The sequence below is a fragment of the Bos grunniens genome, chromosome 19 (assembly GCF_055505025.1).
Source record: "Bos grunniens cultivar Pamir isolate PY7600 chromosome 19, Bosgru_T2T1.0, whole genome shotgun sequence".
Taxonomy (NCBI): Eukaryota; Metazoa; Chordata; class Mammalia; order Artiodactyla; family Bovidae; genus Bos; species Bos grunniens.
In genome coordinates this window covers 15010886-15027760 of record NC_141183.1, presented here as the reverse complement: position 1 = coordinate 15027760, position 16875 = coordinate 15010886, and the positions used below count along the sequence as shown (strand labels likewise).

General features: G+C 45.4%; 1 protein-coding gene, 1 long non-coding RNA gene and 2 other non-coding genes across 6 annotated transcripts in view; 3 read left to right on the top strand and 1 right to left on the bottom strand.

Moving 5' to 3' along the window:
• Positions 1–2879: 2879 nt before the first annotated feature.
• On the top strand, positions 2880–3705 carry LOC147351351 (uncharacterized). The gene is made up of 2 exons (XR_015147417.1): positions 2880–3409; positions 3620–3705. It is a non-coding gene; the product is annotated as an uncharacterized LOC147351351 (long non-coding RNA).
• LOC147351352 (small nucleolar RNA SNORD104) lies at positions 3473–3542 on the top strand. Its single transcript, XR_015148484.1, has one exon. It is a non-coding gene; the product is annotated as a small nucleolar RNA SNORD104 (small nucleolar RNA).
• Positions 3706–3735: 30 nt separating the features above from the next.
• Positions 3736–3868, top strand: LOC147351350 (small nucleolar RNA SNORA76). Its single transcript, XR_015148497.1, has one exon. It is a non-coding gene; the product is annotated as a small nucleolar RNA SNORA76 (small nucleolar RNA).
• A 1701-nt stretch (positions 3869–5569) lies between these two features.
• Positions 5570–16875, bottom strand: part of TEX2 (testis expressed 2) — a 114483-nt gene continuing 103177 nt past the window's right edge. For all 3 annotated transcript variants that reach the window (XR_015147416.1, XM_086356938.1, XM_086356937.1), the window contains 4 exons: positions 14447–14572; positions 12761–12970; positions 8834–8954; positions 5570–7211 (listed from right to left, as the gene is read on the bottom strand). Coding sequence is in view for 2 of the 3 variants with exons in the window: in XM_086356938.1 (XP_086213064.1) it covers positions 7089–7211; positions 8834–8954; positions 12761–12970; positions 14447–14572 (580 nt within the window). In the remaining variant the exon portion in view is untranslated. The remainder of the gene's footprint in view (positions 7212–8833; positions 8955–12760; positions 12971–14446; positions 14573–16875) is intronic.

The following is a 16875-nucleotide window of genomic DNA, read 5'->3' as shown; positions in this document are numbered from 1 at the left end:
CGGGAGAAATATCAATAACCTCAGATATGCAGATGACACCATCCTTATGGTAGAAAGTGAAGAAGAACTAAAGAGCCTCTTGATGAAAGTGAAAGAGGAGAGTGAAAAAATTGGCTTAAAGCCCAACATTCAGAAAACGAAGATCATGGCATCCGGTCCCATCACTTCATGGCAAATAGATGGAGAAGCAGTGGAAACAGTGGCAGAGTTTATATTTTTGGGCTCCAAAATCACTGCACATAGTGACTGCAGCCATGAAATTAAAAGACGCTTACTCCTTGGAAGAAAAGTTATGACCAATATAGACAGCATATTAAAAAACAGAGATATTACTTTGCCAACAAGTCTATCTAGTTAAGGCTAGGTTTTTCCAGTAGTCATGTATGGATGAAGAGTTGGACTATAAAGAAAGCTGAGCACAGAAGAATTGATGCTTTTGAACTGTGGTGTTGGAGAAGACTCTTGAGAGTCCCTTGGACTGCAAGGAGATCCAACCAGTCCATCCTAAAGGAAATCAGTCCTGAATATTCATTGGAAGGACTGATGTTGAAGCTGAAACTCCAATACTTTGGCCACCTGATGCGAAGAACTGACTGATTTGAAAAGACTCTGATGCTGTGAAAGACTGAAGGCCTGAAGAGAAGGGGATGACAGAGGATGAGATGGTTGGATGGCATCACCGACTCAATGGACATGAGTTTGAGTAAACTCCGAGAGTTGGTGATGGACAGGGAGGCCTAGCATGCTGTAGTCCATAGGGTCGCAAAGAGTTGGAGATGACTGAGTGACTGAACTGAACTGAACTGCCTGGTCTAGTGATTTTTGCTACTTTCTTCAACTTAAGTCTGAATTTGGCAGTAAGGAGTTCATGATCTGAGCCATAGTCAGCTCCCAGTCTTGTTTTCTCTGACTCTATAGAGCTACTCCATCTTTTGCTGCTAAGAATATAATCAATCTGATTTCAGTATTGACCATCTGGTGATGTCCATGTGTAGTCTTCTCTTGTGTTGTTGGAAGAGGGTGTTTGCTATGACCAGTGTGTTCTCTTGGCAAAACTCTGTTAGCCTTTGCCCTGTACTCCAAGGCCAAATTTGCCTGTTACTCCAGGTATTTCTTGACTTCCTACTTTTGCATTCCAGTCTCCTATAATGAAAAGGACCTCTTTTTTGGGTGTTAATTCTAGAAGGTCTTATAGGTCTTCATAGAACGATTCATCTTCATGGGCCTTTATCTGGCCCATGACTGGCATCAAAGATATCATTTTTACACTCACCATGTTGGAAAACATATTAGAGCTTCCCTGGTGACTCAAACGGTAAAGAATTTGCCTGTAATGCAGGAGACCCGGGTTCCATCCCTAGGTCAGGAAGATTCCCTGGAGAAGAGAAAATGGCAATCCACTCCAGTATTCTTGCCTGGGAAATCCCATGGTCAGAGGAGCCTGGCAGGCTGCATGTCAGTATCTGTACATGATAGTGAAAAGATCTCCATTTCAAGAATCTGTGGAATATTTATAAAAATAGATCATGTTTTAGGTCACAAAGAAAACTAATTAATTTCCCAATGTAGAAACTGTACTACAGAGTAATAAATGTTGAAATTAAAAACAAAGGTTTATTAAACAGCAATGAAAATAATCATTGACAAGAAAAAAAAATGTTGCCTGCCATTCCAGTTCTACAAGGATCAAGCCATTAGCTGCTCCAGTTGGCCACCACTGACAGGGGACCTGAGGGGAATCAGGAGCGAGAAAAACAGGAAGCATTCTTTGCTTTGGATACTGGCCCCTAGATACTTAAGATACACATCTAAGGAAAAATGTCTACAACCCCCACATTCTTGCCTTTTCCCATATATAGAAAAGCACTAAAATCATTGAGATGGCTGTTTTTTGTGAATGGCAGTAATCTTTGATGTTCAACTATATTTGTTTTGTTTTTAGCAAAAAATTCATGTATTTCTTGGCTCCTCCCTTGCTTCTTGGGAACAGTTTCTCATAGCTCTCTGTCTCCTGGCCTAAAATCCCCAGTAAGACACTGAATAAACTCAGCGCACTCATCTTACACTGTGGGTTTTTCTTAAAGTCCACATCATATACAGTTTACAATACACTTGCCAAAATAATGATTGTTTTGGACCAAAGAAGAATTTAGAAATATAACTAAAGACTATGTAGAAAATAAGGAAAGTAAGAGTCCTATTCAACTATACAAACACAGGCTGAAATACTTTCATTATTACAGAAAACAATAAATTTTCCTTATTAAGTTGGGAGAAAAAAGAAAATTAATTCCCAAGTAAAACATATAAAGGAAGTAATGATAACCAGATTATTGCGCCTGTGTGTTTTCTGTTCCCTCTCCCAGTATATCAAACCCAGAGTGTGTGAGTGCTCTGTTGTGTCCAACTCTTTGTAACCCCATGGACTGTAGCCTGCCAGGCTCCTGTCCATTGAATTCTCCAGGCAGGAATACTGGAGTGGGTTGCTATTTCCTCCTCCAGGGCATCTTCCCCATCCAGGAATCTAACCAGCATTCCGATTCTTTACCTGGTGAGTTACTTTGGAAGCCGAAATCAAACCCAGATAGCAAGGACATATTCTTATCGTCCACTTGTGAATAATGTGTCTGCCTCACAGTTTGATCTCAGTACTTAGAAGTACTTTCGGCTTTCCCAAAGTTAGACCTTCTCTCCCTTCGGCCTCTGAAGTAAGCTACTTCTATTTTAGCATTTATTAAAGTAATATAATCACATAAGCTTTCCGCATCACACCACTACTTCAAACACACGTATTTGTTTACCACTTAGAATGTGTCAGTTGATTGACATTAATGTAATCCTTGTACACCACTGTTACTTTGGATTTCTCTGTTTTTCAGAAATCGAGGCTCAGAAAGGCTAAGTGATCAAGGTCAAGAAGCGAATTCATCACAAAGTCAGGATTTGATTGCACATCGACCTGCTTTCAAATGCAAGCTTTTTCTGCCAGAACAGGTTACTTTAAATTCAGGGGCAAGACTATTGTCACCTCAGCTCCTAGCTTAGCTCGTGAAACAGACTAACAGGTGCGCCCTACTGTCTGTGCTGTTCCGTTTTGTGTACTATAGAGAGATACACCACTCACAAGCCGGTGACCTAGGTGATGAAAGAAATCAGAAGAATTAGGACACTAAATTTAGGACACAGCCTTTACTTAACACCCATCTCTATGGTTGGCATGTAACCACTCTATACTCTGGAGGACTCAGCGAGCCAGGCCAATCAGTGAGTTACTTTACAGTCACGTGGCAGGAAGTTTTAACTTGCAATTGGTCAATAGCGGTAAGGCCCGCCCAACTACATCCGGTCTGCTTCTTTAAGTAAAAACCAGGCCAGTTTCATTTCCTTTCAGCTGCTGAATCAGAGCTGGGTAGGTGAGGTGGTGTTTGTTTTGTGTCGGGGGCCTGGGAGTCGGGCGGAGGGAGGGCGGCCTGCGGTGATGACATCCCAAATAAAGCACGTGTTAGACTGCTGACGCGGGTGATGCGAACTGGAGTCTGAGTCGGGCTGCCTCGGCGGCTGGGAATAGACGGGCTTGCGGGCACATCGCACTCCTCACCCACAGCTCTTGTTCTTGCAGATGGCTCGAGAAGGACGTCGGATGCCATTGTCCTCCCAGCTTTTCGATCTTCCCCCGAAGCCCCTCAATAAAATGGTTTGATCCCAGTGCTAGTGTTCTGTGTTGTTTGTCGCGACGCGCTGCCTTTGAGCCCCCGCCGCGCCTGCGCGTGGCGCCGGGGGTCAGGCTGCAGCGCCAGAGCACGTGCTCGCGCATAACTGGGGTCGTCTGCCCCCGCGGCGGCGGCCCTTTTAACCGCGAGCGACACGGCCGCCCTGGGCTGCCGGGGCGGGGTATACAGAGGCCTGGGGAAGACGTCGGGGGTCCTGTAGTCTGCTTATTTCTTGTGACTTCCCTGAGTCCGAGTGTCACTTTCATGGGGACCTGTGAGACGCGCCGGTTCATTTAACCGCCGTGTGGATGGCCATCTGCAGGGAGAGGAGATGAGAAATAGGCTGTGGCCTTGAACGGTTCAAGGGCCGTGGTGTACTCCACTGGAATTGCCTCCCGGTCTTGGGCTTCATGAGCTTACTAACTTTGATAAGGGGTATTCGCGGACTACCTTAAAATAGGCTTCCCTGGTGGCTCAGACGGTAAAGCGTCTGTCTGCAATACAGGAAATACAGGTTTGATCTCTGGGTTGGGAAGATTCCCATGGAGAAGGAAATGGCAGCCTACTCCAGTACTCTTGCCTGGAAAACCCCATAGAGGAAGGAGCCTGGTAGCTACGGTCCATGAGGGTGCAAAGAGTCGGACCCGTCTGAGCGACTTCACTTTCTTTGACTTATAGAGTATGCCCCAGACAGTGTGAACAGCTCACAGTACCAAGGTATTTTGCCACAGGGCACAACATAGGCACCTACTTGCAGGTGTAATCCGCATTCTGGGTGTTTTAAAAACGTGTACAAAGGGAGAGTTGAGTTTTATCATCCACTGGATGGACACGAGTTTGAGCAAGCTCTCGGGGTTGGTGATGGACAGGAAAGCCTGGCGTGCTGCAGTCCTCGGGTGGCAAAGAGATGACTGGGGGGCTGAAGTGAAGTAGTATTTGGGGCAAAGTAAGAGCTGCAGCCCAGGAAACAGCTCTGAGAACTGCTCCAAAGAAGCAAGTCAGTACAAAAGAGATTTTGGTGAGGGGATGCATGCAATTGAGCACGTATTTCTCTAGTTTTGTTAGTCTCGTAAAGCTTTTGCTAGTCACAGGGATAGTTGTCACCATGAGGTTTTCAGTGTTTTTGTGGATATGAAGGGAGAAAGTTGAACTCAGCTCCTGAAAATGTATCTGAAGACCTGTCTGCCAGTCCCTGCCTGAAGCACAGAGTGCTTTATTACTGCTCTCCACTTTTGGGGGTGGGTGTTGAAGGTCACCAGCTGCAGCAACACAGGATTTAATCCTTGGAGAGGTATATGGCAAGTGCCAATTTGCAGTTAAAACACAGATGACAATGGGCTCCAAAGCTTAGCTGAAATGTGCATCAGTTCTGAGGACAAGGTGGCAGGTGTTGAAAGGCAAGTATGCACGAGTGCCGTGTCTTAATGGCTTTGTTGCTTAATAATGGAGGTGGCTCCAAGTTAGTAGGCGGTTGGTGTGAACTCAGCCTACGAGGGCTTTGCAGGTAGTGCTAGTGCAGAGTCTACCAGCCAGTGAAGGAGATCTAAGATGCAGGTTCGATCCCTGGATCAGCAAGATCCCCTGGAGGAAGAAGGCATGGCAACCCACTCCAATATTCCACCCTGGAGAATTCCATGGACAGAGGAGCCTGGCAGGCTGCAGTCCATAGGGTTGCAGAGTCGGACAGGACCAAAGGACATAGCGTGTACCAAGGTGTGGTCTCCGTTGGATCCTCAACAGAACAAGTCCAGTGATCACTCAAGAAACTGAAGCTGCCACTGGCAGCTCAGATTCTGTGCCATAGTTTATTCTGTTCGTTACCTGAACAGGATTAAGTAGAAATAACTTGGATGCTTATCTAGTATTTGACATGAGATATTTATTTGTGAAACAATGCAAGCGATTGTAAATCCCCCACATACTATTTGATTAAGTGCAATAAGGTACAGTCGTGTAATCTCTTTACACAATAGTGCATCTAGTCCTTTGCCTTAAATTATTGCACAAAAATTATAAGACCAGTGAAGAAGACATGCGGACTGACAGGCAAATCGGCCTACACGATGAGAACAGCACACCAACTGGAATGGTCCAATAATTTAAGTCAAATGTTTTAATGGTGCAATTAAAGTAATCAAATAAGGGTTCAAATATATTCTTTCAATATATTAATTTCTTTAAAGTCATGTTCAGGCAAGGTGCTGCTGCTGTTTAAAAAAAACACTATTAGCTTTGTCCACAGATGTAGTTGTCAAAAGTCACCCAAGGTAAGTCTGATGTTGAATGCAGCTTTAAACAATTAAAAATTTGTATTTTGAGTGTACTTCTCAAAGCAAATTATACAGTTGAGAGAGCCCTGAAACTTGTAAACTAAACATTCTGACACAAGTGCACAAAATAAAGTTGGCAATGTTAAATGTCACGTTCATTTTGAGATCTGTAGTGTTTGATGTTGAGCGAACTTTTGGTCTTGACTCAAGATGATAAGAGAGCAGTCCTGTTTTGGCCATCAGAAAAGGAAACTGCCCACAAAACATCCCTAGCCAATTAGGTTAACAAGGCATTTATGCCTATTTAAAGCTTCCCAGAGCACAGAGGAAGCGCCAGGTGGATGGACGGTGGCTCTGGCTTCCTGGCCGCACTCCAATCCAGTCTTGCGCAGTGTTTGACATTTTCACATATGCTCAGGTCTCAGGAAAACGGGATCAGTTAGAAACCAGGTGATTGTACCTTGTTGGTAGAAGGCATGGGATGGTTTGATCTCATGGCTTTGCCTAATGTACACATAAATCCCACCATTCTCGCCCCAGCTGGTAGTGTGTTAAGAGTTGTATGTTCTATGGCTACTTGCTTCCAAAACACAATAAGAGTAAGTTGCCATGCACACCTCTTTTATCACCAAAGACACAGCTCACAAAATCCCACTCCCCACCCTCCACACATGGAACCACACTGATGTCCTCTGGGGCTGCCACACACGAACTGGGGAAGCGAGAAAACGTTCCACTGCGCTGGCTGGCTGAGCAAAGACCCTGGAGGCATCGAGGAGGCAAAGGGAAGCCTTCCAGCTGTGCAGCTTCGCTCTTCATGTGCTCTTGTGGTACAACAAAACCTGGTAGGCTCAGAAAAGCCAGGGTGGGAGTCACCAGTAACCTCTGGATCCACCGGGATGATCCTTCCAGTTTTCCTTTGCTGAGGCAAAGCTTTGCAGCAGGCAATCTGGACCCCAGTCTCGGGACACCTCAGGGTGGGACCGGCACCGGCAGGCAGAGGGCAGAGCGGTGGCACAAGGAAAGGCCAGCGCTGCAGCCCAGATGGCAGCCGAGAACCCCACACTGAGCTTATCTCCCACTACTGGGAACACCAGGACTGCACCCATCACAGCTGATCAGCGGCCTCCACAGGTGGGTCTTTCAGGAGGCTGGACGTGGAGCGAGGATCCATGGCCGAGTGCATGATGGGGATATAAACATCATCCATGTTTGGCATGACAAAAACTTTCTGCAGAAAGAAGGAACAGACATGGAACAAGGCTCTGTTCTCTGGGAGTTGCCCTATTGTGTTCTGATAAGAATTTTAGGCTTTAGACAAGTTTTTAAAATCCATATGAAACAACTTTTCTTACACATTCCAAACTAATTCCTCTATAATATTCAGAAAGCCTGGAGGGATCAACACCAGTGCATGAACATGAGAACCCAATAGCCTGTGAGGCAGAAGCAGCCTTTGAGTTCACGTACATATAATAAAATTACTCATGAGTTGATAAATAACATTAAGAGAATTGGCATAAGCTGCTCACAGGATTCCAAATGACTATATCCAGAACACTTGTTCTAAGTAAATTTTATCCTAGCACTTAAAATCCTAGCAACAAAAAAGTAAGCTATTTTTTTCCCCCAAACCAGAACCAGTTAAAGCTGCATAGAAAAGAAATCCTACTATCATGAACACCCAAAGGATAATCAGTGATTGACAGCAATGGTGCTTTGCCTATTTATAAACTAATTTTATGTAAGTGAATTCTGGCAATGTATTCAACTTCAGAAATGCTTCCAAAAGCAAAAACAAAAGCATGTGGCCTTGGGAGAATGCAAACAGTTACCCTTCAACTTCCCAACTTGCCTCGAAAATACCATGCACCAAAGTCTGCCCCCTAGAAGGGGTGACCATTCTAGCCCAATACTTTTAAAAGAGATGACCCACCCAAATTCCTCATGTAGGAAAAAGAAAAAGAACTACAGGCATGAGGTTGCTTTTCCCCTAACTAGGTTCAAAGTGCTTTTTCTTTTGGAGATAAAATAAAGCTTTCCATAAATTGGTTGTTATATTTACAGCTACAGCTTTTAAATAATATAGTTTTTAGATAATAAAAAGTATAATTTTAAAGGCAATGACTCAAAAGGTACTACTGCAAACATAATATGGGTCTTCTTCAGAAAGTGAAATTCATTATAAAATAGTCTGTTAATCCATAAAACCTTAAAAGTCAGCTATGCCTCAAAAACCTGATAAAAATTTAATAGAAATAGCTCATTGCAAGGCCTTGGCCACACTGCTATTTCCTGTGGTGGAAGAATGCAGAGACAGACTTGGAGAATGAGCTCTGGCTGAGTCAACTCCAGGACTACCCTCGAAGATTCACAGGGTGGGGAGAGGCCTGATTCATCTTTGAACTCCCAAGGCAGGTGGTAGCTGCATGTAGAATGTAGAAACACACAAACTGAGCAAGGTGGGTACCACACCAGGGCAGGAAAGGCTTCCCTGACCACCGCCCAGGTGCTACTCACGGGCCAACTCCAGGCCCCACCTAGGGGAAAAGTCCAAAGATGGTCCCAGCAGATGGACGACGTAACCCTCACCAGGCCTACGGGGACATGACAGTCATTTTGCTCTTTGACCCCAACGTTTTGAGTTTCCTCTGAAGACTATGTAACAGGATGTGGATGAGTTTCAGGGTTTCTAAAACTAAACCTGAAATTTTATGCCTCTCTGATCACATGTGTACTTTCCCCAGATGAGGGTCCATAGCTTTCATCAGATTTTCCAAGGAGGATCCTGGACCTCTGTTCTGCCCAGAGCTTTTAGACTCAGCATGAAATGAGATGACCCAGCAGGTATACCTGAAACTCTTGTTCCAGTTTCTTCTCTATCCAGTCTGTCACATGAACTAAAGTCACTTCTCTCTCTCCAAGTTTTGGCCGAGCTTTCAGCTCAATATATGGTGGCTTCCGGAATCCATACCTTTTAAAAGAAGACAAATAACCACATTTAGAAGCAAAGAAAAGAAGTGGATGGTACCCAGAGTAAACATTCCTCATTTACACAAGGCTTTATCAGTACTTGAAAATGTTTTCTTCTGCTGAAAATCCCTTCTAAAAAAAAATACTTCACTGCAGCAGGTATGAATTGTGAATTCCCTGGACCCAGGACTGTGATGACTGGGGAACAGTTCTGACAAACTAAGACAGCCAGGAAACACCACTGGAAAAGTCCATGACCTGGGCATTATTTCTGGTTTTCGTTTTTCCTAAAATGGCAAAGATATTTTTTGTTTCTATTTTTATGAGAGTACGATACATCTGTTACAAAACCCCAAATATAAAAGTGTATAAAGCAGGAAATAACACTGTCTCTCTCTGGATCTATAACCAAGATAGGACCACTGAGAGAAACACGATCAATTTCCCCCACACCCCTAATATGCATACATAAACAGAGAGCCTTCTGTAATCTGCTTTTTCACTCCACACTCCACACTGTGATTATTACGGCTTCTCAGTGGAGCTGACTGGCACTCAGGACTGTTGGTAAGGTATCCAGTCAAGAGACTGTGTGCTCTCAAACTAAAAACTTTGATCCATCATGGACCAACGTTTTAAAACATCCAGGTACACCTTGGAGATATGTGGGCTCAGTTCCAAACTGCCGCACCAAAGCTAACACTGCAATAGAGTTACGTGCATTTTTGGTTTCCCAGTGCATATAAAAATTATATTTACACTATGTTGTAGTCTACTAGGTGTGCAAAACAAGGTATATACCTCAATCAAAAAATACTTCATTGCTTAAAAAAAAAAGATAACTATCATCTGACAACGCAGGGTTGCCACAAACTTTCAATCTGTAAAAAATGCAGTATGGGCAAGTACAAGAAAGCAAAGCATAGTCAGACAAGGTCTGCCCATAAGATAAAAATGGCAAGTTGCTATAAATATTCTAAACACTCTGAATATGTATAGTTATCTTTGTGGATTAATAACAAATAGTTCAGCACTCAAGCATGCACTGAGTAGCACTAGGCTGTGTGTGCGCAGTCGCTTCAGTCATGAAGAATTGGTTCTTTGCGACCCCATGACTATCGCCCACCAGGCTCCTGTGTCCATGGGATTGTCCAGGCAAGAACACTAGAGTGGGCTGCCATTTCCCCTCCAGGGAATCTTCATGACCCAGGGCTTGAACCGGCATCTTTTATGTCGCCTGCATTGCTGCTGCTGCTAAGTCGCCCCAGTCATGTCTGACTCTACGTGACCCCATAGACAGCAGCCCACCAGGCTCCCCCGTCCCTGGGATTCTCCAGGCAAGAACACTGGAGTGGGTTGCCATTTCCTTCTCCAATGCATGAAAGTGAAAAGTGAAAGTGAAGTCGCTCAGTCGTGTCCGACCCTCAGCTACCCCATGGACTGCAGCCCACCAGGCTCCTCCGTCCATGGGATTCTCCAGGCAAGAGTACTGGAGTGGGGTGCCACTGCTTCTCCGGAGCTACTAGGCTAGAGGCCTCTAATTCTAATTACCATTGAGCAGTGGTGTTTGTAACTCCTAAGTCAAAGCTTGGGAGTAAAAAGAAGATGTGTATCAACTCTTACTATTAAAAAAATTTTTTTTTTTATTAAGCTGCACAGTAAGGTAGTATCTGGTTATTTTTGGATGCTAAAGTTATAGGTTCTTAGTTTTTGTTGTTGTTTTCATGTTCTTCCAGTGAAAATATTACTTTTTAAAAATAAAATCCTAAATAGTATTTTAAAGTTTTTACTAGGAAAACACCAATATCATCATTAAATGATCAGCCAATTAAACAACCCTTTTGTAATCATTTTTACAAGTCCTCCTGAACACCAAGGATGTGCAACAGCATGCTGGTTTCATGTGATGAGAGAACAGAGGTATCTTTTTCATAGGACTGCCCTGGTGGCTCCAGAGAAGGCAATGGCACCCCCCCTCCAGTACTCCTGCCTGGAAAATCCCATGGACGGAGGAGCCTGGTAGGCTGCAGTCCATTGGGTCACTAGGAGTTGGACACAATTGAAGTGACTTAGCAGCAGCAGCAGCCCTGGTGGCTCAGCGTTAAATAATCTGCCTGCCAATGCAGGAGACTCAGGTTCAATCCCTGGGCTGGGAAGAACCCCTGGAGAAGGAAACGGCAATCCACTCCAGTATTTTTGTCTGGGAAATCCCATGGACAGAGGAGCCTGATGGGCTGCAGGCCATGGGCTTGCAAAAGAGTCAGACATGACTTAACGAGTAAACAACAACAATCTTTTTCATATGAGTGTAGCTTCTGGTACAATGAGGTCTTTTATGTAATCACTATATACCCTTATGCATATTTATAGGTCTTACTTGCCAACTTAAGATTGAGATTTAGAAATAGTGATTTCCTTTTGCTGGGATCATGAATAATTTTTTTCAGTGATTCTCAGTCCTGGCTTAGTCTCCCAATCCCAGAATCATGGGGGCTGGGCTCGGCACAGCTTTAACAAGTCCCCAGGTGACTGCGACATGCAGGTAGGGTTAAAACCCACTGGTTCATTCAAATGACAACTCTTTGGGTCACCCTTCTCAGTAGCTCAGCTGGGAGAGAATCCACCTATAATGCAGGAGACCATGGTTCGATTTCTGGGTCAGGAAGATCTGCTAGAGAAGGGACGGGCTACCCACTCTGGTATTCTTGGACTTCCCTGGTGGCTCAGCTGGTAAAGAATCCATCCGCAATGCAGGAAACCTGGGTTTGATCCCTGGGTTGGGAAGATCCCCAGGAGAAAGGAAAGGCTACCCACTCCACTCTTCTGGCCTGGAGAATTCCAGGGTCGCAAAGAGTCGGACACGACTGAGGGACTTTCACAATCTACCAGAGTTACCAAGCACACATCCTGCCTCCTCCACGTGCAGGTCTGACCTGGGCAAGTCTTCCCTCACCACCCAGGACTCTGCTGGATGTGTGATCCCCATCTGTAAAGTGGGGCATAATGGTAGCCCTGTCTCCACAGGATGCTGTGAAGACTGGCCCGGCAGAGAATAAGCGTTCTACAAATCGCAGCTCTTCTTCCTGGTGGAAAGGGTTGACTTGAGAGAGGAGGAAGACCTAGAAACAGCTCATCCCACAAACTTCACTGGTTGACCTTAACTCTTCCTAAGTGTGAAGGTGAGTATTTTTTTGTTTAATTTTTGACTGCACCGCGCAGCATATGGGATCTCAGTTCTCCAACCAGGGATTGAATCCATGCCCCCTGTAGTGGAAGCCCAGAGTCTTAACTACTGGACCACCAGGGACATGTCGAAGATGGGTATTTCTCACCATTTAAAAAAAGTCTGAATTATTATTTCATGGTATAATAACACATGTGCGTGCTTCAGTTGCTCAGTCGTGTCCAACTCTGTGACCCCATGGATGTAGCCCTCCAGGCTCCTCTGTCCATGGAATTCTCCAGGCAAGAATACTAGAGTGGGTTGCCATTTCCTCCTGCAGGGGATGTTTCCAACCCAGGGATAGAACACCAGTCTCCTGTCTCCTACACTGGCAGGCAGATCCTTTACACTGTACCGCCTGGGAAGCCCTGAAGGTATATCTTTATATGGGAATTAACCACTCACAGAAGAAAAGTAAAATCAGATTTACAACTAACTTTAAGGTCCCAAGAAAAACGTTTGAAAGTACTTCTTCCCAGGAAGAAGGTACTTTCCGTAATGTCAAGGGTCAGCAGACTATGACTTTTATGATCATGCTCAAAGGGAATCACTGGCTGACCCTGAGGGGCCTTCTACATTCATACCATATTCGATCAGTCGCAGGAGGTGGAATGTTCACTGCCAAGGTTCCTCTACATTCTTGTACTTCTACAGTTAGCAGTAGGGGTGTATTGGAGACTTCTTCAATCTTCTTTTTAATGAATTCTGTCTCTGTTGCTTTTTGGAAATACTTTGACTTGGTAATTTTATCAACAAACCTCATGATCTTGCTTGTTCGATGACCTCCAACATACCTTTAAATGAGAGAGACAGGCAAGTGTTAGTGTTGACTTTCTTCCTTCATAAACAGAAACTTGGCTCTCTGTTCACCTGATTTTAGACCAGAGTTTCTCAACAGCAGCACCACTGACACTGTGGACTGGGCAATTCTTTGCTGTGGACGCTCCTCCGTATGAAATGTTTAGTGGCATCCTTGAGGCCGCCCTGATGTCAACAGCACATCATCTCCCAGCAGTTAAGACAATAAAGTGTCTCTGGACATTGATAAATGTCCCCTAGGGGGAACAAAATAACCCCTAGGTGAGAACTACTAGTTCAGATGAGGTGTAGACCTCAGATGGGGCCCAGTTTTGATGATGGAGAGTCAGGCCAAGTTCCCACAGTGCATGCAGGGAATGCATCTCACCTGCTTTCCTTAATGACCTTCAAATACTGAATACAAATCTTGTGTCCTCTTAGAAAAAAATCTCATTGTCTCTATATAGCAAATAAGACATTAGGCTGCATTAAGAGGGCCACAGAACACAGTAAAACATCTGCCTTTCAGATAGGGTCACACTAACTTTGAGCAGCAATTACTTGTCAAAGAGTTTTAGGAGCATCTAAAGAGAATAGCTACATCAAGGTGATGTGCCAGCAGGCCAGGAAAGTAAGTTTCTGTATCAGGCCACATCTACTTATGACTGCCCTAAGAAGAGAGGATATTTGTTTCTTAAAATCCTCCGCAGATCTAGAGTTCAGGAATAGTATATGAATGTGTGTAGGAAAAAGCCATCACTCTAAAGGTCAGGTGGCGAGTTAAGTAGTGCACACAAACTCTACAGCCAACTCCTCAAACATCTAGATTCTTTTTATCTTCTGTAGGATTTCAAACAGAACAGGTTGATGTTTTCTTAAAAATGCTTCTGAATCACTTGGTTTCTTTATCATTTCAGTTTCTTTGCTCACCGTAAATAATTAAAAGATCCTTACAGAGAGGCAGCCTAAGCACTTGGATCATTCTACAGTCCAAGTAACAGGCAAAAGGAACCCCCCAAATTAAGTTCATGATCCAAAAGGCCATCTAAGTGATCCACGTTTCCAAAATTTCCCAAAGAAATCATTAGAATGTCTCAACTTTGTAGGAACTATTAACAGAAGATCACTGGAGGCACGTGACCCGTAAGAAGGGAAGTAATGCTCCCCACCGACACTAGGGGGAGGTGTTGCGCAATTTATGGTCCTCGTGTTAAACATCCCTTCCATTCTCGTATTCTTTACTCCAATGGCCTGAGAAAACCATTTTGGTCTGGACTCTTAATAAGGGGAAATTATTTGGGTGTTTTTGATTTGGGGTCTGGAATTTTAAGCCACTGGCTTTGAATTATTAATGCAAAAACCATTCACTCAAAGTGAAGGAGGAAGATCAAAGAGGGAAAAGGCGATGCAAAACTCACGCCCAACTTGCAGCCGTGACCCCCCGGGAGACCCCAGAAGCTGGATCCACTCACCCCTCAGCTCCTGGGAGGAGCGGTTTGTCTCCGGCGCTGGGCTCTGGTGCATCGTCTTCGTCGGAGGAGCCAGCACTGGAGGACTCCTCGTCGCTGTCGGCCAGACAGAAGGCCCTGGGCCTGCAACTGATCAGGGCAGAGTCACCAGGCTGCCCGCCCAGCGCAGGCTCTGCTTAGGAAGCGCACGCGCTCCTCTGCCACCATGGCTATGGTGGTAGCACTCCCCGCCCCCCCCCTCACCCAGACAGAAGAGGCCTAATCCCAGAATCCTCGGATGGGCCTGGTCCCCCGGGAGACCCTTCAGCGCCCAGTCCCGGGCAGAACGGCCGCGGACTTTGCGCCAGGAGGGTTGGATTCTGCGCATGCGTCAGAAAGGCGGTCAGAGTGTGAGGCGGTCCACACAAAATGCAGTGATCTCATCCACACAAAATGCAGTGATCTCGTCAACAGTGCAGAGCAGCCAATGGGAGGTGAGTGGAAAGAATGAAGATTGCACAGGTGACGGACAGCTCATGTTAGTGACGTGACCAACTAATGGATGACGGGGTTGTTCAGGTAAGTCCTCTAACACTGGCTGAGTTCAAAAAAATTGTGCTTTCTGGCTTAGGCATCTCCAAGTTAGTTTTGGCTCCAGACTTCTTCCTTGTGAAATTACATACCCCCACTCCCGCCCCAGCTCCTGAAGGTCACAGAAAAAGCCAGCAACCAGGGGTACAAATCTCAAGGGATTCCAGGAGGCAACTGACATGGGAAGCCAGGAACCTTTCAGGAGAAGTACTAGTTTAAAACTTCTTTTTAAATGAATAAAAAGCTTCATCAGAGAGCAATGTTCCTCATGAATCTTTCCAGGGTAGGTTCTCAGTTTCCAGAGGCCTGGAGGGTCTGTATCACCAGCAGTGGCGAGTGATCAAGGCTCCCCACTGAGGGCACTGGAGGGCTCCCGGCTGAGCTCTGGCCCCACAAAAGGCAGCTTCCTCCCTGAAGGGAGGCTTTACTTCGGAGAGGCAGAGAGACAGAAGGCAGGGCTCATCTCAGGCTCAGAGACTTGATGGGGACAAAATGAACAAGGGACAGAACTATCTCTGAACATTGTTACGCCATCAATGGTCACTAAGCAGAGGGTTGGTCTTATAATTTTGAGAAGAACAAAATCACCAGGACAGGGGAAGGCATCCCAGCTTAGGTGCCGTCTCCTGCATTCGAAACCCTCTGGGGATTTCCTCAGATGCTGTCCTTGGCCACCAGAAGCCTGTACGGGTGCTCATCTTTTGGCCAGCAAGGGCCAAGGGCACCCAAGGGTAGCACACCTGCCAGTGTGGCCTTGAAGGCCCAGCTGAGGTCCCAGCATGGGGAGGAGGGCTCTGAAATCTCCGCCCTGAAACAGGAGCCCGGCTGTAAGAGGACCTACCTGGCAGGACACCCGGATCCTCCTCAACCCTGCTCTGAAACATTAGAGCCCACGCTCTAGCCAACGGGCTTGAGTGTGGTGTTGAGAAGAAACTCCCTCTGCAGACACATAGGCCTCTTGTCCCTGGCCTCGGGGACAGCACCTGACTCTTCCTCCTTCCATCAGAGGCCTGGCCAGTCCAGGAAATGCTCAAGTGTCCCCGCTGGTCACAAAACCATCTCAGCCCTTTCAAGGGTTGGGCGGCCCTCACAGAGCTCTTCTTTTATATAAAAGGCAAAACAGGATTCCTAAGAAAGCTTACACGGGGACTTGGGATGAAGAAAGTCAGGGAAGTAAATCCCCAAAGATCATGTGACCTTTCTCAGAAACCTAGCTTACTTCTTAGGAACATGATGGTGCCCTCTGGTTCAGACAGCATGCTGCCAGGTAAGGAATCTACACAGCACCAAAGGCTGCCTCGGTATCTTGGACCGCAGTGAAACCTGCAGAGCCACTGGCCCCTCCTGTCCCCACTGGTATTTGTCATCTGGCAGCCTCCTGACCTGAGGCAGAAGATGCCAAAGGCTGAGCACTGCAGTGAGCTCTCGGGTTCCTGAATTAACCCTCCGCAAGACAGAGAACAGGAAAAATTTTGTGGCTTGAAGTTAATAATTTAGACAATGCCTTATCAGTTAAAATAGATCAGATGACATGAAATTCTGATTGTGGCTAAATGGTACCTCTCCTTTCTGCCCGGGGAGCTATATTATGCAGCACCAACAATAATTAAAAGTGGGGCTAAATGTCTGGCTGATTCAAGTTTATAACTGAATATGCATTTTGTGATCTCAGACTTATGATGAATTTCAGAGAAAGACACCCTGCACATTCTTATATATAAGGTGTGCTAGTACATGATAAGCCTATTTTTCAAAACACACCTTGGGATTCCAGATGAGAGTCATATCCCTTCTAAGAGTCACCTTAAAGGGCTGATTCCAGTTTCGCTGCCCCTGCTAAAAATCTTTTTGGAAATGTGCTT